Below are 22,911 nucleotides of genomic sequence, written 5' to 3' on the forward strand. Positions count from 1 at the left end.
CTTTGTCTTACTAAATATTATTATTGTTTTAATCCGCTCCTAAAATAGGAAACTGCGAAGCAAACGAGCAAAAATCTTCATGTTCGACCGGATGAACGTTGATCTCTTTCTTCGATTGAATAAAAGCAAGATAATCTCCCGAGTTGACCAGATTTCTTATCCGCGACGAATCTTGTTGATTTTGGAGCGAGGCGTAAACTTCCTCCAAAACTTGGTTTTTCAACAACTCAAGATTTCGATCTTCTCCGCACTCTGTCTCCAAAATTGCCAACAACGACTCTTTTTAGGGATAAAAAATAAATAATAAAAACCCACAAGAAACTAAAATTTTCCCATCGCCTAAACAACACGAATCAAGGGCGATTTTATAAGCGACATGAATTTGCAGAATCTGCTTGACTTCATTGATCCAGGGAAACAAATCCGAATCCGCGAAGGCGAGAAATTCTTCGACAGCTCGGGGCGTGTTAAAAACGCCTTCGGGCGTGAGCGACGGGCGAAATCGGCGTTTTTGAGCGCGCTCGGACATTTTTTCGAGACTTTCCTCTAGAAATATTTAAAAAGACCGTATTAAATCAATTTTTTTCAATTAATTGTGCCGAAAAATTAATCATTTTTATTGATTCTTTAAATTACTGAATAATGACAATAATAGTCAATTAAAATTATTAGTAACACAATTAATTGTAATTTAAATCATACCTAGCGGAAGATTCTTAATAAAATTCGCATTTTCTTCGCCATTCTCAATAAATCCTCTTTTCTGAAGTTTATCAAAGACCAAATCTTCAATTTGTCGATTCCTCTTTATACTCCTCATCTTCCACCAGCTTTTGCGTCAATCTGAGATTATTCAGTCAAAGGAGCGAGATGGAATGAAAGCAGCGCAGTCTCGATTCTCATTCGACAATTGTTACTACGATGACTCAGCGCCAGAGAATGATGAAAACTTAGCGCGAGGTGCCTTTTTTCGACCGTTTGTTTCGTTTTCGACTGGAATGGAGAATGTCTGGGAGAATCGATCAACTGTCAACCGAAATGATAAGAAACTGATGACGAAAAAATAAGAAAAAGATTGAAGATTCCAAAAAAAAATTAAAATAAAATGATAGCATTATCATATTAATTGAAAACACCAAAAACTCGTTCATGTAACATTTTATTGAAATGACGTTTTTCTTATATTATAAAATTTGATTCTTTTCTTAAAAATAAAATGATTGCAACATCTTATCTTTTAGTGAACAGCACGCTGGAATGCTTCAACTGCTTCGTGTATTGTTCGAGATAAATTTTTAACAAATGAAAATAAAATGATAGCAATTTCTTTATATAAAACAATATGCATGCCTCGCCCGAAATTACCTATGGTAGGCACTTTTCTTCATAAAAATAATGATTTTTGATTATTTTAAAAACAAAAAAATGTAAAGCGAAATAACTGTGACTTCTATCTTGTCTCGGACATCTTCGCTAAATGATAGCTTTATTTGATGAAAAATTATAAAATGAACTCAAAAGCAAAAACTCTCTCACTTATGCTGTTGTCACATAATTATCAAAAGTAAAATGAAAACAATATCAATGCTCTTTATAATTGCGAAAGTACGTTCAAAAATTCTTCTCTTCAAGAATAATGTTGATTCCTTTAAAATTGAGCCTCTTTTTGTGATAATAAAATGATAGCAAAAGAACTGCAAATTCCATCTTGCCTCAGCGATCTCAAATTTTCCCTTACTTTTTGTGAAACTGACTCCTTGAAATGGACACTGAAACCCTATTTTCAACGAAATTTATTGTGACAGTTGAATAAATGAATTAAATCAAAACAAACAGCGTTATTTTTGTCTTTAGAATGGACATGTCGATGAGTGGCTTTAAATCCTATAAAATGGATTCTTGAGAAAAAATACGTTCTACAGGCCGGTTGTCAGCTATTCCTTGTTTTGAATAAATAAAAGAATAAAAATATAAATGAATATAACTAAAATGAATGCACCTCTAAACGATCTTTCTGAAATTCTGTTGTCACTGCCCAAAATATTTCAAATTCGTACCTAAGAATTTAATAATCAAAATGAATATTTGAAATTTTTAGTTATTTTTATCTTTTTAGAATGAAATCGTCTATGATCGGCTCTACATTTTTTAAAATGAAATCTTGAGAAAAACTACGCTCTGAAATTCTGTTATCAGGGGTTGTCTTTTTATCCCGAAACTAAATATAAACTGACTTATAAAATGACACTGCATAAATTCAATATAAATGAATAAAAAAAAAGATGAAGCTCACTCCCTTACAAGCCTGTGTTTTTTTAGAATGGAGTCGGAAGGCGTGTTCACCGATATTTTCCCGGCGGAATGGGCTGCCGACCCGGATTTCTGCGAATATCTCCAAGAACTCAGCGGCTATCCTCTCGCTACTCTGAAAAAAGAACCAGAACGGCTGGCCGAAGCGCGCGAAGAAAATCAAAATCAAACGCAAGAACTCGCGTTTAAGAATTACAAGACTTTCATTCAAACGGCAGACTGCACGAGAGACGTTTTCTCAGAATTTTCAACTGTTGAAGGAAGACTCGAAAATCTCCTGGAGCATCTTCCTGGCGCAATTGACAACTGGTAATTTTTCCCTTTCATCACTTCCCCCTCTTATTCTTTGATTCTAGCAATGCTTTCCACGAAAAAGTCTCGACAATTTCCCACGATCGCAAAATGAACAACTTGACGAAATTGCGCTACACCGAGCTTCTAGAGCTTCTGGAAGTACCTCAGCTTGTCGACACAACCGTCAGAAATGGCTACTACGAAGAAGCGCTCGAACTTATCGAGTTTATCCGAAAACTTGAACGGGTAACGAACTTGTTTCCTCCTTTTCAAATGATAAAAATATCCCTAGAAATTTTCTCATATTGAAATCATCGCTAATATCGTTCGCGCTGTCAAGGCATCGTCTCATCTTTTGCTCAATCATCTTCTTTCACAACTCAAGGTACCTTCATCAACCCCGAGACCTTCTTCATTATCTTTCCTTCAGACAAATGTTCAACTCCCCGCCTGTCTTCGAATCATCAGCTATCTGCGCCGAATGAACTGTTTCTCCGAAGCCGAGTTGCGAATCAAGTTCCTCCAAGCGCGCGACTTCTGGCTCCAAACAAATCTGAAAGCGATTCCTGACAACGATCCTCACACGCACATAACAAAAACTATCGAAGCTTGCAGAGTGCACATGTTCGACATTATTACTCAATACAGGGCAATCTTTTCGGATGATCATAGTGGCGAGGGAACTCAGGAAAGAGGTTCAAAATTAGAATAAATGGTCAATTTTGTTCTCTAAGCATTTCTCTAAATATCCCAGTAATGAAGTAAGAAAGCAAATTGAAAACCTAAAAAAGTCCTTGCTCTTCCACTCCTGGGTCGTTCGAAAAGTCAACGAGTTCCTGGAAGTGCTGAAGACCGACTTGGATCGCGGCTGCGCTTCTCACCTAGAAGCAATTCTAGCGCAGTCCATGTACTTTGGGCTCTCTTTCTCGCGCGTCGGCGCTGATTTCCGCCCCCTACTGATGCCAATTTTCATGGACGCAGCAGAAAAGTACTTTGACGATCAAATTTCAAAAGCAGAACAGGACTTTCTCCATTACATGGCGCATTTTCAACTGGCGGAATCGGTGTCGCTCTTTTCGACGCCAATTGCTTCGGGTGGCATCGGAATTTCCTTGCAACCGCCGACCTCGTTGTTAGAGTTCATTCCATTAGCCGTCCTGGCGAACGGATGCCAAACTGCATTTTCCAACCTAAGACTGTGCTGCCCGATCGCATTAGCGCCCAAGGTCAAAGGTCGGCTCAAAAGAATGGCGAATGCAGTAATCGAGCGGATTATCCAACTCCATCGCGCCGAAGCTGTCTCTTTTACCAGTCGCGAAAAGGAGTCATTTACGAAACTCTGCTCCACCGTCATCAGCGAGTTCTTGCCATTTATCAACACTTGCTTGTCAAATCTCTTCCCGGCGGCCACTCTCGCTGCGAGTTTAGGAATTCCCGTCCGAGAATCTGTTGAAATTTACTCTTTGGACGTAGCAACGATCTGCAAAAGACTCCAACAGCATGTCCCTACAGAAGAAGACAGTACGACTGAAGTTCAAACAAAACCGAAAGAAGAGAAAATTCCAGAAACCGCGATCACAGAAAATGGCGATTCGCAGCAGACACCAGAACTAGCTCAAGAAAACCAACTAGACGAATCAAAGCAAGAGGAAAAATCAGAGGAAGCTCAAGGAAAGGATAACTAACATCTATTTGTCCACTAATCGCTTGTAAAAATAGCAGTTTGAGCATTTGCATGTAACTAATAAGTACTAATTTAACCTCATAAAAGAACCTGCTCCTCTTGAAAACGCTGAAACTCCAGCTGAATCTGAAGCTTCTCAAATGCCCCCTGAGCAGTCTCAACCAGAAAACGCTCCAGAAGAATCTGAAAATGTTCCAGAAGAAAATCAACCCGAGACAGTTCCTCAGCCTGAGCCAGAGCCGGAATCAGAACCACAAGAAAAACAAGACGAAAACGATTAAAAACACGCCCTTCAAAACTCCCTTTTCTTTCTGTATCAATCCTCTTTACTGGTGTGCAATATATTTTCCGCTTTTATATTTATATAAACTAAATATTGAATCAATGGCAAATCACCTCTTTATTTTTTAAATTGCGAACTCTATCTTCCTCAGAGAACGATTTATATTTGGGTGATTAGGTTAACCCAATGAGCTATTCTTACTCGCGCGGCGACTACGATTTTCTGGGCGTTGACCTAACCCGCGATTTACTACTTTTTTCGCGCTTGAATGAAGTGCTTGAATAACCGACCGAAGGGCAGCTATTATTCATTCCATACCTCAAATGTTTGCCTTTACCTCGTTCTGACATTTGGCAACATTTCGGCGCCCGGCGTGAAGAGAAAATATTATGCAGAATAAATGATAATTAACTTCTCATCTACTAACAGAGCACTTATCAGCACATAAACTAAAATGGTAAGCAATGTTAAATTACCAATATTCTGAAGAAAATCTTCGATTCATATTAAATTACGCAGGTCGCAAAGGAATTCGATGATGTCAGCAAAGTTTAAAATGCAAACTTACTAGTTATGTAACATTCTAGACCGCAAGCTTCAAAGTTTGTCAGCGCTAAGGAAATCTTAAATTAAAATTGAACAGTAAATAAGCAGTTTTGTTTTCAGAATGTTCCGAAAAGTGAACCGACTCTCGGCTCGCTCTGCCCACAACTGGCAGAAGGACATTTACAAGACTGTGACGTACGATCCCAACGAGCCCCAGTTTGACAAGATTCTCGTCGCCAACCGTGGAGAAATCGCATGCCGCGTCTTCAAGACCGCAAAAGAAATGGGAATCAAGACCGTGTCGGTCTACTCTGAGGCGGACGCGCAGACCGTGCACGCCAACATGGCGGACGAAAGGGTTTGCGTTGGACCAGCGCCAACTAACGAGTCCTACCTCAGAATGGACAGAATCATTGAGGCAATCAGTAAGTCAGACAAAAAACTTGATTCGAGTGAAAATCTATCGGTGCCTTTTGTTTAGAAATTTTTATTTGAAAGAGTGATTCAGAATCATCTTTCACGCTCGGCTCAGACGATCGTTAATTTTCTTTTTCCCAACAGTCCTACTCGCCCGTATCACTATTTTCAGAGAAGACTGGAGCTCAAGCTGTCCATCCTGGGTATGGCTTTCTCTCCGAAAACGCCGATTTTGCCACCAAGCTCAAGGAAAACGGAATCACCTTCATCGGACCCCCTAATGAGGCGATTATTGCGATGGGAGACAAGATTGAGTCCAAAGTTGTGGCTGAAAAGGCCGGTGTCAATGTTATCCCTGGATTTAACGGTGTTGTCAAAGAGTAAGAAAAATATGACTTCATTTTTATGAAATTAATAATTAAGTTTGGACCACGCTCTTGAAATCTCCAACGATATCGGTTATCCAGTCATGATCAAAGCCTCTGCTGGTGGCGGAGGAAAGGGCATGCGAGTTGCATGGAACGATGATGAAGCAAAAGAGGGGTATGGAAAAAGAAGGAATGAAGTTAAATATTAAAAACACTTTTAGATACTATCTCTCGAAGCAAGAAGCTGCTTCTTCCTTCGGTGACGATCGATTGCTTATTGAGAAATTCGTTGACAATCCTAGACATATCGAACTTCAGGTTAATAAAACAACATCGAAGTAGAGTTGAAAATATTAATCTTCAGATCCTTGCTGACAAACACGGCAACGTCGTCTACTTAAACGAGCGAGAATGCTCCGTCCAGCGACGAAACCAAAAAGTCGTCGAAGAAGCTCCTTCCGTCTTCGTTGACCCTGATCTTCGAGCTCGAATGGGCAAGCAGGTACCTGATTCACTTGAGAATTTATAATTTTAAAAACTTCCAGGCTTGCGATCTTGCCCGAGCTGTCGGATACCACTCGGCTGGTACTGTCGAGTTCTTGGTCGATTCTCAGAAGAACTTTTACTTTTTGGAAATGAACACTCGTCTTCAGGTATTTTCTTTCCAAATGTAAAGTTTTAAATCCTCTTTTAGGTCGAGCATCCAATTACGGAATGCATCACCGGAGTCGATCTTGTGCGAGAAATGTTCCGTGTCGCTTACGGCCATCCCCTTTCCATCACGCAGGACGACATCAAGATCCACGGTTGGGCTGTCGAATCGCGAGTTTACGCCGAAGACCCAACCAAGCAATTCGGTCTTCCCTCTGTTGGTCGACTTCATCGGTACCAGGAACCAAATGAGTTGCCCGGAACTAGATGCGATTCTGGTAAAAATTTTTTCTGATTGATTCAAGCAAATTCTTTGTTTAGGCATCAAAGAAGGTTCTGAAATTTCGATCTACTATGATGCCATGATCTCCAAGCTTGTCACTTATGCTGACACGCGTGAAGAAGCTCTCAAGCGAATGGAAAAGGCTTTGGACTCGTACGTCATCCGAGGCGTCACTCACAACGCATCGCTTCTCCAAGAGATCATCAAGCACCCCAACTTCCTCTCTGGCGACATTACCACTAACTTCTTGTACGAACACTACCCTGAAGGATTCCACGTAAGAAACTTTTTATAAACTAACAGCTGTTTAACAAAATCTGCTTTAGGGAAAACAGTTAACGCCAGAAGAAACAACTCGTGTTCTCTCGATCGCTTCTGCTCTTTACTACACCCGACTTGCCTCCCGCCTCAACTACACTTCCTCTGAGCGTCACTTGATCAAGAGAAAGCCGATTTCCAGCTTTTCTGCGATCGTCAATGATACCGCTGCGAATATCAACGTCACTGAGTCAGGCAACCAACTCCTTATCAGTGTTGATGGCGCTGACGCTGTTGCTTATCCCTCGCCCAATGTTTCTGACTCTGTTATTCATTTCAACGACGATATCGTCCAACCAATCAAGCTCACCAACGAATCCATCACGATCCAATTCGAAGGTTCCGTCTTCACCATTTCTATTCTTCCAAGCAAGGCCCGAGAGCTCGAGAAGTTGATGCCAGAGAAGCCAAAGGAAGATCTCGCTGGAAAGCTCATCTCTCCCATGCCCGGTACCGTCATTTCCATCGACGTCGCCGTCGGTGATATGGTCGCTGCTGGCCAGACTTGCGCAGTTGTCGAAGCAATGAAAATGCAGAACGCACTTTCTGTCTCTCGTGATGGAAAGGTTAAGGCTATCCACGTCGCTAGCGGTGAGAAGGTCGCCGATGGTGATCTTCTTATCGAGTTGGAGTAAGAACTTTGCTTCTATTTATCTATTACACTCAACTTCTAAAAGCTAAAAGTAGCTAAAAATCGCAACTAAAATCATCTTGCCTAAAATCCCTCGAAATCGTTTATTAATTCAACGTTTGTCTGTTTCTTTGATTGGAACTTCTTTTTACCTACGTTTGATCCTGATACAATAACTTATTTATTATCTACTATCCAAAGTATTACTACCCTGTTCTACACACGTTAAGTTCAAAAGCTATATTTCTGGAATTATGGTGCGAAAACGATATCATAAAATAATTTTTTAGAAAAAACTTTTTCCATTCAAGCTTCTGTTACTTTAGAATGAGTAGTGTTTACCTAGACTACAACGCGACTACTCCTATCGACCCTGAAGTAGTGGAGGCGATTAGCAAGAGCCTAAAAGAAGATTGGGGGAATCCAAGCTCTGGTCATGAGCTTGGATTGATAGCAAGGAAGAAAATCGAAATCACCCGTGAGCATTTAGCCAAGGTAAGATGATTTATGTTTTATCTCGTTGAATGAAGAACGAGCGGAAATCAAATCAATTGAGATTCTTGTTAATATGTGTTTAGGGTATCGGCGCAGCTACATCCCAAATTATATTTACATCTGGCGGAACTGAAGCGCTGAACTGGGCAATAAACTCATGCTGCTCCCAAGAAAATAATGAGCATGAGGAACAGTGCCATGTTGTCACAAGTGCCCTGGAGCATTGTGCTGTGCTCAACCCTCTCAAGAAGCTCGCTCCCAAATGCTGTCAAGTGGATTACGTGCGGCCAGCAAACGGGCGCTTCGCCGTAACTTCTGATCAGATTATCAAACAAATTACCAACAAAACGAGTCTCGTCGCCGTCATGCTCGCAAACAATGAAACAGGTGCCATTCAACCGGCAGAGAAAATCGGAGACGAAATTTTTAAACTGAAAGAGAACGGACATAAAGTCCAATATCTCGTAGGAAGTAATAATAAATTTAAAAGGAAAAGTATTATTCATGAAGAATGTTTTTGTTTAAAAACGATCGAATACATTTATTATTCATGAAAGATGCCTCCCAGTGTTTTGGAAAGATCCCGATCAGCGTTGAAAACATCAAATGCGACTACCTTGTCCTCGCGGGCCATAAATTTTACGGACCGAGAATCGGCGCCTTGTATGCTCGTGATCCGTCAAAACTGCAGCCCATGCTTTTCGGTGGAGGGCAGGAGCGTGGTTTACGCCCTGGGACGGAAAATACGCCGATGATTGTCGGTTTAGGTGCGTTTGTCTTTTTGATCAGTAATGTTATTTTCTCTTTCTTGTTTACGCGCCTAAATCAGATTTTGGCGAAAAGCAAAACAAGTAACTCTCAAATTACATCGGCCTTTACGATAATGGATCTATTTTATAAGATATCGTTTTTCAGGGGAAGCGGCACGCTTGGTAAATGAACACTTGGCAACATATGCTGCCCAGATGCGGCGAACAAGAGACCTTCTGAAAGAGAAACTCAGCGCGCTCATGACTTCTATTACTTGGCTCTCTGGTATGCTTTGTCTTTTTTCGAAGATTGATGATGAGTTTTTTTTTCAGAGGAACCTTGTTTGCCAAATACGCTTCTTGTTTCTATCCGCGAAATTTCGAGTGGGAAAGAGTTCATCGAGTCTCTCAACGGGCAAGTTCTAGCATCAACGGGAGCGGCTTGCCATTCTGGATCAGTTGGCTCTAGCGTGCTCAACGCGTGTGGAATTGACTTTGAAATTCAAAAACGAACAATTCGCTTCTCGACGGGCCGCACGACCACAGAAGAGCAAATTGAACGCGCTGTTAAATTAATCGGCGCTTCGCTCGAACGCTTACGAGTTTCTTCTTCGGCGGAGTAATTTGATAATCACTCAATTCATTCAGTTTTCTGTAAGCTCATTTTCTCTTTTTTTTTTCTGTAACTAGTTTTACCTTGATTCTTCATCTCTTTGCTGGGTTATTAGATTATTACCTATCTTGAGACCTACGTCTTTATTTCTGTTTTCAGATGCGAATATGAATGATCTAGACGCTAGAATAGAAAAATGGAACGAGACGCGGCTGGACATGTTCGCGATCTCGAAGCCAAACGACTCGGGCGACTTCTTCGGCGTCATCCGATTCTACTACAAGGATCAGGGCGAGAAAGTGGCGACCAAGTGCATCCGCGTGGCCTCGAATGCCTCTACTTTTGACGTGATAGAGACGCTTAGGGAGAAATTAAGATCAGACATGCGCATGCTCTCGCCGGTAAGAAATCAACAATTTGATAATCAGGAATTCAAAAAATAATTCTTTAGCCAAACTATTCCCTTTACGTCGCTTATCCGAACAAAGACGCGATCAAACTACAGCACAACGAATACCCCTTGCTCGTCCAGCTGAATTGGATTAAAGACAATCTCGACGGTCGCTTTGTCGTCAATAACGAATCCGACAACTTCTCAATTCACAAGACAGTGGGCGAAATCTACATCAACGAGCCCGGTTCTAAGCGTAAATCAACTAAGAAATCGAAGAAAAATGCTCAGAAGCAGGATGGAATCGCTGATGTCATTTTTGACGAAGCAAAGCCGTCTGATTTTACCCGGACGATTTCGAACCCTAAATTTGTCGTCGACAAAAATCGAAGTAAAAAGCGTGATAAAGTGGCGCATGAAGCGAAGGAAATACCGATTTACACTGATATCTGCCCCGGGAAGTATCTTGTAATGACCAAAGCCTATCCTATTGATAATGTTGATGAAGTTGTAGAAAGAGCACTAAAGAAGCTCAACGTCTCAGATGACCCAGAAAACTACCTCATTGCAAAGGTAAGCTCGGGTGATCGAGAAGGGAAGCCCCGCTCATGACTATTTTTTAGTGTGTCATTCCTGTAAATTCTGTCCTTGATCATTGTCCCCCTCGCGAAAGAGGTACCTTCATGGAATACGACGAAAAGCCGCTAGAAATCATGAACAAATGGGATCGCTCTCGCGGTACAATGGTCTTCGTCATGCAGCCTCCCCACCTGGGTACAAGCCCAAAAAGCAAAGAAAGAAACGTCCAGATGACAAGAACCGACCTTTGAAACCTCACCAAATGCAGGGCCCACAATCTCCTCAAGTCACCACAAGCAATACAATCACAGTCCTCGAAGGGGTCAAAGCAGGCCGCCATCCTAAAATTCTCGAAATTATTTCTCCAGGTGCTACGGCAATCGTCCACGAAGTCCTTCCAAACGTGACAGAAGTTGGATACGTTCCCTCAACTTCAAAAAGCTTCAGTCAATACATTCGCCTGCAGCGTGGCTTGGATATAGAGCAGAGGCACTGTGTACTGGCAAACATGGAGGGAATCGTAACGATAACGCCAAATGACACTGATAAGGGAAAGACGCCTGTCGAAGTAAACGGAAGAGAAATTCGCGAAACTTTCATGTTGGAAAATGGCGTCGTTATACGTCTCGGTAGGGATACTCTCCTTGTTTTCCTCGACGCGCATGAAGATGGCCAACCGTCAGGCATCAGCGGTCAAGATCTCGAGCAGAAGATTTATACACACTTCCACCGAGAATATGGATCTAGTAATGCAATTCAGCCTCTTCGCGTCCCTCGCCACGGGAGAAGTGCTGATCAAAGTATTCACGCGCTTGATCAAGAACCAAGACCTGGCCTTGGCTTTCGCCATGACGATGAACACAGCGACGATGCAGGTTATGTTCAGCCAATTCCAGACGAACCAGAGTACGAACAAACGCCGCCGACGAACTATCGAACCCTATTGCCCGCTAAGATTGAATATTCAATGTCAACAGAAGATGTTCTCCTCGACGAAATTCTCCATGCAGCTCAAGAACGACCCCTTCAATTCCGCCTTTCACCATCTTACACTCTTTATCTCCTCACCCGTCACCACTTAGTCGCCGGCTTCAACACTCCATTGATCGAAAAAATCACGCACAAGCTCAAGCAATACATAATGTCAAACAACTCTGACCCTGGATTTCTCGCTTTCTGGATGGCAAATAGCTCTGAATTGTTGAATTTTCTCCGACAGGATCGCGAACTCTCCCACACTACTGAAGATTATCAAGAAGAACTTGCTCAAACTGTGCAGCTGGCGTTCAAATTCCTTGTTCACGCGCTAGAAGCTAATTTAATGGATCATATGCAGGCGTTTTTCTCGACCTCGAGCGAAGATCTCCCTGGAGAAGATGGCATGGACGAAATCCCGATGCCCAGAAGTCAGAATTCAACAATGTACGACATCATTCAAATGCTCAACAATGCAATGAGCCTCCTCCGACGATGCAGAGTTAACGCTGCTCTGACGATTCAACTCTTTTCACAGCTTTTCCACTTTGTCAACATGTCCTTGTTCAACGAAGTTATCGATGAGGATAATGCTCAACACTACTGTAATCGCTCTTGGGGCAACGTTATCCGCCTCCGATTAGCACGAGTGGAGGCTTGGGCTGAGAAACAAGGCCTTGAACTTGCGGCTGAGTGCCACTTGGCTCGAGTGAACCAGGCGATGCATCTGCTCGTCATCCCCAAGCAGAGCAACCACGACGTCAATGAAATCAACTCGAGCTGTTTCAAACTCAATTCAATTCAACTGGCTGCCCTGTTAGAATCCTATCGCCCAGAACCAGGAGAGCAGCCGATTCCACACAATCTTATCACAAACGTCGTTCGTCTCGCTGAATCGAATGCTGATGAACTTGCCCGCGAAGATGGTCGAGATGTCGTGCTGAAAGAAGATCCTGATCTTCAATTGCCATTCTTGCTGCCAGAAGATGGCTACACTTCTGACGTGCTAAAAGGCGTCCCAAGTGGCCTCTACGATTTCATGGAGCCACTTCAAGCGAAGGGCCTTTGCTACTTCTACGCAAACGAAGACAACACAATTAGCTGGACCATCTACTTTCTCGAGCATGAGCAAGATGGATATGGCACTCAAGATCATCACAATCCACACCAAGCTGGTAGTTCAATCCGTGGCTCTTTGAATCAGGAGCCCGAGCCTGTGTACGAAGATATAATTTTGGAGAAGAAAGGTGGTGGTCTTGGACTCAGTATCGTCTCTGCTAAGGGCGCTACGCAGCATGACTATGGAATCTACATTAAATCTGTTGTCCCAGGAAGGGTTTTGAAAATTGTTCTGGAGACATAAAAGCGGGCAAATAAGAAACGCAATGAAATTTGCTAAAAATTTCCTCTTTGAATCTATGAAATTATTATTGAATCTAACCCCGAAAAAGGAGGAGCAGCTTATGATGATCGTCGATTAGCTTCTGGCGACCTTCTAGTGGCTGTTGATGACCGATCATTGGAAGGTCTATCGCAAGACAGAGCGGCGGACATAATGCGACACACAGGGAATACGGTGAAACTGACCGTCATCAAAGATGCAGCTTCCCTTTACGGCGTAGATCAGCTGTTGGCTCAGCCCAGTCCGACACGAGCCTCCGTTGAAAGCGGCGTCAAACTAAACGGTAATTATCTATTTATCTATCGGGAATATACAGTGCGTGTTTTCGCCCACTAGAAGGTGTCCACTTGTAGTGAAAAGTAGAAGTTGTGTAAGTCTGGCGGGAATAAAGAGCCTCTTATCGTTAAACACTGCCGCAAGAATCAACAAAAGAAAAAGAGAGCTTTCTAAAACAATCCAAACTACATCCGCTTAAAAGAAGCAGAGATGTCAGCGCTGGATCGATTTTTGAACTCAGAGTACTTCGTTAAAAAGGATGCGAAGCCAAATACGAAAAAGACTGGCATAAAATCCCTAGTGGGGAAATTTGAAGTCAAGGAAAATGAACTTAAATTAGATGCAGTAAAAGCTACGACTTCGCAATCATGGCTTTGGGCAATTGGATTTAAATTTCTTAAAATTTCAACATTAGTTTTGGTCGTTTCAAAAGATCTAAGCTTGGATTTTTTCTTGAATAATTCCATAAAAAGAGACGAAAGTCCGACAAAGATTTTTCATACAAGAGAAAAACCTCTTGGAATGATAATCTTGGCTCTGAAATATCGTCAAAGGCAGAGTTTTTCAAGTCATTTTGCTACTAGAGTAAACAGGAACTTATCCACAAGCAAATACTCTTTCCGAGGGCTTGATGCTTGAAAAGCCTGATAAGGAAATATTACAGGATCTCACCAGCCGCCAGCTGAAGCACAATAGATCTCGCCAGCGACAGCGATCTTTACAAAATTTTCAAAAGCGTACATCCTGAATTTAAAATCACAAAGGGACTTCTTCACTAAACAAGCTTTTTTCAGGAATCCGTCAGAGTCAGAGCTCCTACACGACGATAAACAATTACTATCCCGATAAGCCTCAGATTGTGTCAGCTGAAGCTCCAGTTAAGCTAACAGTAAGTTGGAGTTCTTTCGAGAGGAGGGACTTACTTTCGACGAAATGCGTATTTACTATTCTGTCATAGACGGAGCTTCCGTTGCCACCAGCACACTTGCTAGAGGCCACTGTCAATTCTGACGGGCACGAGTATTGCTTGCCGCCCTCCAAGGAGAATACGCCAAATCATCGTCAACAAACACCTTCTGATCATGAAAGGGATCAAATGGTCGAGCTCAAGCCAAAAGTAATTCTCTTCTGTAATTTTCAGACCTGTAATTTTTTCATTAGGCCAGTCCAAAGTCTCAAAAAAGCGACAGTCAAAGTGAAAACGAGCGAACTCACAAAGACAGACGTTCTGGTCGACGACATCGCGATGATCGAGCAAACCGGGAAAGAAAATCATCCCGCCATCGTGAACGAAGCCAAGAGAAGAAGAAATCCGACGCTAAGAGTGCGAATAAGACTGGAACACTGACGTCACAGTCGGGCACTTTAGGCAGGAAGAACAAAGGCGGAATGTGGGAAGATCCTCAGGTAAGAGTCCTTTAAACTCGAGCAAAAAGATAATTAGATTTTTCTAGCAACGACTTATTCAAGAGCAACTTGATATGATGAGAGATGAGGAGATAATCGAACTGCAAAACAAAAAGAACAAAACGGCTTCTGAAAATGAGAGGTAATATATTCTTCGCGTCATTTTTCATGATTTCTTGTAGGCTAAAAGTACTCATGGCCGAGCAAGAGTTCAGCCAGCGGTTAAAGCGCGACCACATTCCATCGGGGACTTCTGAAATCGATTCATACTCGGAAGAAGATGTTCCAGACCGTCCAGATCGAGATCTTCTCCTGAAGGTAAGTTCGCTTAGAACAGACTTCTTTACAGCTTTTTCAAAGATTCAAAGCCAGAACTCACTCAATGTCCATAAATCTGCCGAGGAAGAAACTAACTCAACGAGCATGGCTGACGAAATCTCCCGAACACTCGAGCTGAAGGAGAAGGAACTTGCTGAGCAAAGGAAAAAAGAGGAAAAACTGGCGGCCCAACTTGAGCAGCAACAAAGAGAACTTGAGAGGCAGCAACAACTCGAAAGAGAAGAGGAACAGCGTGCTCGAGAGGCGGAAGAAAGACAACGACAACGCAAAATTGAGGAGGAAAAGCGAATGGAAGATTTGAAGAGGAGCGAAGATAAGCGATTAAAAGAACAAGAAAGGCTACTTCGGGAAGAGCAAGATGCTCAAAAAGCCGCTTTCTTGGCGGAAAAAGTATGTCATCGCTATTATTTTTCTTGCATTCAAAGCAAATTCTAGGAGGCATTTGAGGCGGAGCGCCGAAAAATGGAGGAAGAGCGTGCAGAATTCCTCCGACGACAGGAAGAATTCCGCAGAATGAAAGAAGAGCAGGAGCAGTTTGAGCGCGAGCGAGCCGAGTTTGAGCGAGAGCAACAAGCTCAGAAGCGAGAACTTGAGCAGCGTGCTCAGCAGCGGGAGCAAGAACTCCAGCGAAAACTCAGAGAGGAAGCGAGAAAGAAAGAACTCGCGAAAAAAGTTGACGCTGACAAGTTTGATCGACAACTTGACCGAGTCAGGAGACGTCGAGCTTCCGGTAAGTGGATTTTTTTGCTAAATGTTCGTGTATCAGTCTTTTTTGTTCAAATCGAGAGCGATTTGAAATCAATGTCGCACAGAACAACCCTTTTTATGGTCAATAAAAAGGGCTTCTTTCAGAAGAAGACAAGCTCAGTCAACGTCGAAAATGGCTTGACGATCAGGAAAAGCTCAAAGAAGTCGAAGACGACATCGAAAGAGTCGTTCGCGAAGCCAGTCCTCCACGAGCACACCCTTACGCCGCTCCCGACGCCCCTCTTCCACCTCCACCAGATTCCGTCACTTCTAATTACGTAAGAACTCCATCAACATCTCATGTTGAAAATGGAAATTTTGATTCAAATTCCAACACGAAATTCCAGCGACGATATCGTCCTAGTATTGAACAGCGCTTAAGGGTAAACCAGTAGATTAGCGAGAAAAACATCGCATTCTGAAATACTCAATAATTAATTAAAATAAATGATTGGGTGAAGTTAACGCTTGAACGCATATTGCGCAGATTTCTGCGCAGAGCCCCTTTAAAGCTCGATATCTCATACTTTACTTGACCAAAATTTTTAATGGACCCCCACTTTAGGAGCTCTTTTTCGATGAGGAATCAGAATCTAGCATCGAAAAAAAATTTTGACTTCAGGATAAAATTTTGGCTTCAGAACAAAAATTTCCGATTCTTTCGAATCATGCTTTTTTAGCTTTTCAACAGTTCTGAATTAATTTTTCCGTCGATGAAATTTTTTTTTCCATGTTTAATCGCATATTTGCATCGAATTTAATATAAATTTTATCATTCGTAGATATATATTTTGTGCATTTGTATTTGCGATCAATGAAATTGAAAAAAATTGGAAAAAATGGTTCATTTTCGAGTAACTTTAGAAATCATTATTTTTAGCGAGGTTCGGGTAAGGGTTAGGATTTTAAACTATTATAAGCTTGTTTGCAAGCGTCTGAGCTTCATTCTGGTAGCTTTAATTTTCTCAAATCTCGACCACAGTCGTCGCTAGAGCGCTCTAAAGGTGCTGCGCAGAAATCTGCGCAATATGCGTTCAGCAGGAAAACAATTTTGTGCGTTCATGCGTTAATTAACGGTGTGTAAAGTAACAATTGTAAACTTTGCTTGGTGAATTCGACTAATTTTAAAAATTGACAAGATCTGTATATGATTTTTGTCAATCCGTAGTTTCTATGAAATTGTACCAAATTGAAGTGAAAGCTTTCAATTTCCAAAACTTCATATACTCATCTTCTGGGTGCATAACATTTCAAACGAGACCAAAATTTTACCGACCAAATTAGGAACAAAAAGCTGCTGAAGACCGTATGGAACGCGAACGAGAGCAGCTCGAAGAGTTGCTCTCTCGAAATAAATCACCAGTCCTTGTAAATTTCCTATTTCCAGTTCGAAATAGAGTCACTGACCATTTCTTATAGCCACCTCAGACAAGAAATGCAAGTATATCTTCGTACACTCCTCTTCTTCCAAATCACCATTTCACCAAAAATAAGCGACCACTATCGAGCTACAATCCTAAAACACAAGAACCTCCTCAAGAAAAATTCGTAATAATCAACCGTCAATAATTTGACTACTCACTTCCAATTTTACAGACTCCGTTGCCTCAAAAACCAACAGTGCCGACGACGAGACCTAAAAGCGCGTACGAGCCCACTTCCAGCCCGAGTCCGGATTTAGACGAGTCTGCCGGGGTCATCGGAACCAACGAAATCTACAATGATCCACGAGAAAAGCGCCTGGCCAACATCAAGAGGTGAAATCAAGGAAGAGTGCTCTCCTCATCGTAGATTTTAGGGACAACTCCTTCATGCGAAAATCACAGCCTGAACCTTCAAAACTTAACTTTCGCGATCGAGCAAAGCTTTTTGAGCAATCTGGCGTCAGTCCACAAACAAATACGAAACCTAAAATGAGCAAAAAGCTTCTCGAACTGGAGCAGCAATTCGGCTCCAGATGAGAAGAGCTAAATTATAAAACAAACAGTAGATTCAATTTCCAGCTACTACTACTTTTATTTGCGTTCTTTCCCCACCTTGCACATATGGTTTAATTTTTTAATTTATTTTCTCGCTCCAACTTTTGAAATAAAAAATTCATTGACCTTTCCTTCTTTTTTCAATTTTTATTCTTTCAACTTCTTGTTTCGAAAATAACTAAAGTAACATTCCGTACCTCGCTCGATCCCACACAATTTCCACTGAACTATCTTCTTATCATACTAAATAAAAATACAAAAAAACGCCCGATAATGGGTTACTTCATTCCTTCTTATACGAAACAAATGATAATAAAATACGATTTCTATTCACTTCTTTCTTTCTTTTTAACGAAATCCAGCTTATCCTTAAATTATCTAACCGCAGCAAAAATGAGCTCAGCTAAAAAACCGATCATTCACTCACAGTTACAGTAAAACGTCACTTCTGTTAATAAAACATTTCTTTTTTGATTTGAAGCTAAAACAGCAGCAACAGCAAGCATGATTTTCTTTGGTTAGAATGTCTGGTCAGTTTTACAATCTGCCAGGGAACGATTTCAATAACTCGTATTCGCCCTCGAGTTACAACTCGTTTTCCGCTCATTCTGTCGGACAGCAACATCAGGACCACCCGAATATCTATAATTACAATCATTCTCATCAGCATACGCCGGACATAAATCAAGGCTGGAATCAACAGGTTACGCCGCCTGGTCCACCAGGTTAGAAAATCGAAAATAAGAGTCCATCTTTTCAATACGCAAAATTAGCTCCAAGCAACCTCCAACGAAATTATGGCTACGGTCATACCAATTATCCATCTCCGCAACCAAATTTCGGCCCGATTGGACAGCCAGTCCCTAGCAGAGGTTCGCCAGTTCGACCAAGAGGAATTCCATTTCGCGGTCGAGGACAGTTCAACAGTTTTGCCAAGCCAAAGCAGCCAGGTCCGAGGCCGATCAAAGCGACGGAAATTAAAGCTTGGTTGTTCGAGTGGTGCACGCAGAAGAAGCTCAAGCCCGAGTACAATTTCACTGCAAAGGGAAAATACCCCAAAGTGCGTTATATTTGTACGCTGAAAGTTGCCGGTTTGGCCAAGCCGCTAGAAGCCGTCCAAGAAGCTAAGAACAAGAAAGAAGCGCAAACGCTCTGCGCCTGGGAGTTTTGTGAGCAGTTGGTCGAGCACAACATGGTCAACCAGTGCGCGCTGCCAAAGAAAGTCAGCACGGAAGAGTTACAGGCGAATCAGGACACTGCCATTGTTTCAAAACATCCGCCCAATTCCAGTTTGCAGACAATCGGCTTAGTTGAAAATGGCGGCTGGAGTGCTGAAAATGCAAGAAGACGATTGAACGAATTTTGCATGGAAGAACGTATTAGCTGCGAGTTTGAAACAACTTCTCATGGATCCCAATTCCAACACATCGCCATTTCTAAACTCACCTTGAACATCAAGAAAATAGGTCAAATCACTCAAACCGCCCAAGCGAGTAACAAGAAGACTGCCAACGCGCAATGTGCGCTCAATATGGTCCGGGAGTTATTCAAACGAGGACTGATCGAGAAAGCTGGCGAAAAACGACGCTCGAGTTCGACGCAAATGAGCTGCGATGAAAACATCGAAGAAGTGAACGACGCCGACTGCGACGAGTTGACGGCTGGGTCGAAGCGAAAAGTCGACGAAGTCAAGGAAGAATTCGACGAAAACGGAAACTGGACATTGGAACTGGCGCGCTCTCGGCTATCTGAGTTCTTTCACAAGCAAGGAAAACAGCTCAACTGCGAGGAGAAGGAATCTGGAGGGCCTTTCAACAAGCAATTCGTCTGTTCTACGGAGATTGACATGCCTGATGGTCAGCATTTCACAGCTAGTGCGACAGCGCCGAATAAGAAGAGCGCGCAAAAGAAATGCGCGTTGTCGATGGTAATTCAACTTTACAAAGCGGGCCTTATTCCTGGCAACTCCGGCAAAAGACACAAGGAAGGAGCAAAAAGCAACGAAAGGACGGCCGAGCATATCCAGACTCGAGTGTAGATCTCAAGCATCCGATTGTAATGCCCTCTTGGGGAAGCAGACGAACCACGCCCTTTGACGATCGACACTTGCAGTTTAAACTGGAAGAATTGGAATTCACTGAAGAAGAAAGAGTCGCCATCACAAGCGCTGTTGATTCAGTAACTGGGTATGCCAAGACGATTTCTGAAAAACTCAAAGCCGAAGAAGAAGCGATCAATCCCACTACCGAGTGGCTCATTACAGCACCACAGGTTTTCGAACCCAATTTTCTTCTCGTTTTTATGCCTTTTCTAGCCAGTGGGAGATTACTGCAACGATTTACTGTTCAAAGGCGAGTTGACTCCCGAGCTCGTGATTTCCTGCCAAGAAAAACCGACGATCAAGCTGCTGACTCGATTCACCAAAGAATTTGGATTGCTCCACAATCCAAACATGGTCACTAACGATGCGAAAAACAGTCGAATCATCATCGAAAAAGTCGTCAATTCTCTTCCTGTTCGTATAACTCTTAGTTTTACCTCGCCAAAGATGCGACCTAGTAACGATACTACCATCATAGAAGGTAAGAACACAGTAATTTCCGAGTAGGATACTAAATAAGAACGATCTTTTTGTGCGCTTCCAATTTTTCTTTGCCATATTTGAAATTTTCGAGCGCACAGAAAAGATCGCATAAGACTTGATTGAAAGGAGAATGATGGCGCCGGAGGAGTTTTCTCAATCTTGCCCCATCATAAAGCTCAACTGCTTGATCGAAATATCTTCTTTTTCTTTCTGGCAAGCAGTTGAGCTGTTCTATTGATACAGGTGAAGGTAGAGAAACAGCCCTCACCTGTGTTATGTAGAGTCCAACGATCCATCGGACGTTCTACCACGAACTAAATGCCTTGAGGCTCTTGCTGCTCTTAGACGTGCAACTTTTTTCCAGGTAGTTTTTTACGGTTATACTCAAAGCGCATGTTCAATGAAGCCTTTTCGAGTTATGAGTTTACTTTTCGATTTCAGAAACGCGTGGCGCCTAATTTTAACGCAATCCCATTGTGCAGAATCCTCAAATTTTTACTCAACGAGTGGTCGAGCGATTTGGCTGGGTTGAAGTACTGGACTCTTCAGTTGATCATCCACAAGGCATTGGATACCTCTCCATATCCTCTCACAGCTGGTATGGCGTTTTTAGTTGGATCGAGCTTTATTGGTTTTTAGGAGATGGATTCAGACGAGTTTTGGCTGTAATCTCTTCTGGAATTTTGCTCCCTGAAAATGTTGGCGTTAGAGACTGGTGTGAGATTAATTTCGAAGGCGCTAAGCCGGAGGAAAATCTTGGTGATGCTGCTGGTAAGACTTTTTATTAAGCCTCTCAACTGATAATTTTTGAACAAGGCACACTAACAAAGCAACAACGAGAAGACATCACATTCACTTTCCAGTCATTCTTGCGACAAGTGTCTTTTATGGTAAAAATTCTGCAACAATCAACCGGTCTTCAAAAATATTCAGAACATCAACAAAATCCTCAAAATCGACAAGCTAGAAAAATGAATCCTGACTGCCGTTAAAATGAACCTCGGCCCAACTTCCCTTTATGATTTACCTTTATTGATCCTTTATTGTTATCAGCTTCTATTCGCACTGTCCGAATTTCCAATAAAAATTCCTCAAGTTCAAATGGCGAATGTCTTTTTTTGAAGGGTTGAAAAGTTTATTTTTCTAGAACATCGACTTCGATTTTCGCAAAAATGACAAACAAATCAGTTTCAAAGGTGCAAAAATGGTGGAAGGCCAAGGTATTGGAAAAATAAAGTCGCTACAATTAATTTTAGGTAGAATTTTTTATTTTACTTTTTGATCTAATTTAACATTTTAGCCCCTGTTACAACGTTATTGGCAACAACTAATGGTTCCGATCGAGTGACTCCAAGACTGAGTCGCAGATCGTTAGCCATTCCGTTAAGAGATACTCAAGTTTCCGCTTCCACACAGGTAAAAATTCCCCTTGACTTTCAAATCGCTAATAATCCGATTTCAGACAGAGCCTAAGCATGCAAACTGCCGTCAAGTCATCGCCAAAACCGAAAAGAAATTCGGCGAGACGCCCCCATCCTCAAAACTTCCGCGAGAGATCTGGAAGTGGCTCCAAAACATGAGTCTCCGAAAGAACATCAAAAACGTCATCAGAGATTTCAGCAATGGCTACGCTTTCGCTGAGATTCTTGGTCATTATTATCCAGAGGTAAGCTAACGCAAAACAATTCTAGAGACGATCCTCATCCTCAATTTAGGTCGTGTCGATTGAACAGTACCGCGATGGCGATAGTTTTCCGAGCAAACAGGCAAACTGGCATCAGCTTGAGCTCTCATTTAAGAAGATATTTGGAAAGAAACAATCTCGAAGTGAGATGGTAAGTCGCCTTTTTTGATTTGTGACATTTCTGGGTCAAGAATAAGTCTTATTCAATAAGATAATGAACGCTTCTATCTAATTGGCTGAAATAGCCGATAGATTAGAAGAACTAGCTACTTACATCTTATGGCATTTAAAATTGATTTTAGCTGAAACAAATGACTGAAATGACGATTCATGAAAAGCCTGGTGCGCCTCAACAGTTGATCTTTTACCTCTACGAAATCCTTACTGCGAAAAAAGTCAACTGGATGCCTGGAGAATATCCCGAAAATTACACCGATGATAAATATCAAGCGTAAGTCCTCATTGATCAAAACTTCCACTAATCTCTTGCTGTAGGTTACTGCCGTTTCATGCTCGACACACGGCTTCGACAGCTATAAAAACAAACTTGAAGATAACAGAAGAAAAAACGTGTCCAAATATTAATAGTGAACGGGAAAAGACGGAAAGGATCCTTGACCGACACAGAAATTGGAAGTCTGGAGAAAAGAAGTCGCAGCCAATTGTAAGTCAATTAAAAACTTTCACTATTTTCATCGAAATTTCTAGCGCTTTGAAAAAAGGCCGACTCTTTGTGAACTCGCCGAGCGCGTAGTTCCGCCTCCTTCTCAAGATCGTCAAAAAGCCAATACTAAATAGACATGTTTCTGTATAAATATTTATTAAAAAGAAATTTCTCTGTCTGTATATCCTCATCATTCAGTATTACAGCTATTCTGTATGTTCAATATATTTAGCTCAACTTGA

At 42.0% G+C, this 22,911-nt stretch overlaps 6 protein-coding genes and 1 long non-coding RNA gene across 8 annotated transcripts in view; 6 read left to right on the forward strand and 1 right to left on the reverse strand.

Moving 5' to 3' along the window:
- LOC145705847 (propionyl-CoA carboxylase alpha chain, mitochondrial-like) overlaps window positions 1–8,049 on the forward strand; it is a 43,268-nt gene extending 35,219 nt beyond the window's left edge. Inside the window, exons 2-10 of the mRNA XM_081783344.1 lie at window positions 5,238–5,542; window positions 5,707–5,914; window positions 5,958–6,077; window positions 6,124–6,220; window positions 6,267–6,404; window positions 6,448–6,555; window positions 6,597–6,831; window positions 6,875–7,113; window positions 7,163–8,049. Coding sequence (XP_081639470.1) covers window positions 5,239–5,542; window positions 5,707–5,914; window positions 5,958–6,077; window positions 6,124–6,220; window positions 6,267–6,404; window positions 6,448–6,555; window positions 6,597–6,831; window positions 6,875–7,113; window positions 7,163–7,789 — 2,076 coding nt within the window. The 5' untranslated portion in view covers window position 5,238 and the 3' untranslated portion in view covers window positions 7,790–8,049. The remainder of the gene's footprint in view (window positions 1–5,237; window positions 5,543–5,706; window positions 5,915–5,957; window positions 6,078–6,123; window positions 6,221–6,266; window positions 6,405–6,447; window positions 6,556–6,596; window positions 6,832–6,874; window positions 7,114–7,162) is intronic.
- LOC145705892 (uncharacterized) lies at window positions 41–1,103 on the reverse strand. Its single transcript, XR_014134642.1, has 3 exons — window positions 703–1,103; window positions 340–546; window positions 41–279 (listed from the first exon to the last, which is right to left on the reverse strand). It is a non-coding gene; the product is annotated as an uncharacterized LOC145705892 (long non-coding RNA).
- LOC145701631 (conserved oligomeric Golgi complex subunit 8-like) lies at window positions 2,321–5,111 on the forward strand. The gene is made up of 5 exons (XM_081778843.1): window positions 2,321–2,619; window positions 2,667–2,850; window positions 2,897–2,989; window positions 3,035–3,299; window positions 3,367–5,111. The coding sequence occupies exons 1-5, from the start codon at window positions 2,321–2,323 to the stop codon at window positions 4,287–4,289; spliced, it is 1,764 nt and encodes a 587-aa protein (XP_081634969.1). The 3' UTR covers window positions 4,290–5,111.
- Window positions 8,050–8,112: 63 nt separating the features above from the next.
- On the forward strand, window positions 8,113–9,776 carry LOC145705888 (selenocysteine lyase-like). The gene is made up of 5 exons (XM_081783390.1): window positions 8,113–8,280; window positions 8,364–8,793; window positions 8,838–9,047; window positions 9,196–9,315; window positions 9,363–9,776. The coding sequence occupies exons 1-5, from the start codon at window positions 8,113–8,115 to the stop codon at window positions 9,650–9,652; spliced, it is 1,218 nt and encodes a 405-aa protein (XP_081639516.1). The 3' UTR covers window positions 9,653–9,776.
- Window positions 9,777–9,801: 25 nt separating this feature from the next.
- On the forward strand, window positions 9,802–18,070 carry LOC145705886 (afadin-like). Its single transcript, XM_081783388.1, is given in 17 exon segments — window positions 9,802–10,043; window positions 10,094–10,606; window positions 10,657–10,848; window positions 10,851–12,913; window positions 13,034–13,272; window positions 14,060–14,154; window positions 14,224–14,382; window positions 14,427–14,672; window positions 14,720–14,814; window positions 14,855–14,990; window positions 15,033–15,401; window positions 15,447–15,741; window positions 15,864–16,141; window positions 17,043–17,126; window positions 17,178–17,306; window positions 17,355–17,515; window positions 17,557–18,070. Coding segments are annotated over 17 exon segments (5,451 nt in total). The 5' UTR covers window positions 9,802–9,809; the 3' UTR covers window positions 17,720–18,070.
- Window positions 18,071–18,259: 189 nt separating this feature from the next.
- LOC145705890 (uncharacterized) lies at window positions 18,260–21,417 on the forward strand. Its single transcript, XM_081783391.1, is given in 9 exon segments — window positions 18,260–18,462; window positions 18,511–19,769; window positions 19,772–20,008; window positions 20,052–20,319; window positions 20,603–20,685; window positions 20,763–20,919; window positions 20,961–21,092; window positions 21,138–21,211; window positions 21,255–21,417. Coding segments are annotated over 9 exon segments (2,454 nt in total). The 5' UTR covers window position 18,260; the 3' UTR covers window positions 21,297–21,417.
- A 93-nt stretch (window positions 21,418–21,510) lies between these two features.
- LOC145705870 (spermatogenesis-associated protein 4-like) lies at window positions 21,511–22,911 on the forward strand. 2 transcript variants are annotated; one of them, XM_081783368.1, is made up of 7 exons: window positions 21,511–21,577; window positions 21,622–21,737; window positions 21,784–21,987; window positions 22,037–22,156; window positions 22,308–22,456; window positions 22,501–22,669; window positions 22,714–22,911. In XM_081783368.1, the coding sequence occupies exons 1-7, from the start codon at window positions 21,526–21,528 to the stop codon at window positions 22,801–22,803; spliced, it is 900 nt and encodes a 299-aa protein (XP_081639494.1). In that variant the 5' UTR covers window positions 21,511–21,525; the 3' UTR covers window positions 22,804–22,911. The 2 variants fall into 2 exon arrangements, with proteins under 2 accessions (XP_081639494.1, XP_081639495.1); XM_081783369.1 differs by having other exon boundaries at window positions 21,511–21,541.

This window comes from Oikopleura dioica, chromosome PAR, assembly GCF_907165135.1.
Source record: "Oikopleura dioica chromosome PAR, OKI2018_I68_1.0, whole genome shotgun sequence".
In the NCBI taxonomy this organism is placed as follows: Eukaryota; Metazoa; Chordata; class Appendicularia; order Copelata; family Oikopleuridae; genus Oikopleura; species Oikopleura dioica.

Coding starts and splice junctions, on each gene's coding strand:
- LOC145701631 (XM_081778843.1), top strand. CDS start 2,321: ATGGAGTCGGAAGGCGTGTTCACCGATATTTTCCCGGCGGAATGGGCT. Junction 2,620..2,666: donor CCTGGCGCAATTGACAACTG/GTAATTTTTCCC, acceptor CTTTGATTCTAG/CAATGCTTTCCACGAAAAAG. Junction 2,990..3,034: donor ATCTTCTTTCACAACTCAAG/GTACCTTCATCA, acceptor TCTTTCCTTCAG/ACAAATGTTCAACTCCCCGC.
- LOC145705888 (XM_081783390.1), top strand. CDS start 8,113: ATGAGTAGTGTTTACCTAGACTACAACGCGACTACTCCTATCGACCCT. Junction 8,281..8,363: donor CCCGTGAGCATTTAGCCAAG/GTAAGATGATTT, acceptor ATATGTGTTTAG/GGTATCGGCGCAGCTACATC. Junction 9,316..9,362: donor TTCTATTACTTGGCTCTCTG/GTATGCTTTGTC, acceptor TTTTTTTTTCAG/AGGAACCTTGTTTGCCAAAT.
- LOC145705870 (XM_081783368.1), top strand. CDS start 21,526: ATGGTGGAAGGCCAAGGTATTGGAAAAATAAAGTCGCTACAATTAATT. Junction 22,457..22,500: donor ACCGATGATAAATATCAAGC/GTAAGTCCTCAT, acceptor CTCTTGCTGTAG/GTTACTGCCGTTTCATGCTC. Junction 22,670..22,713: donor AAAAGAAGTCGCAGCCAATT/GTAAGTCAATTA, acceptor CGAAATTTCTAG/CGCTTTGAAAAAAGGCCGAC.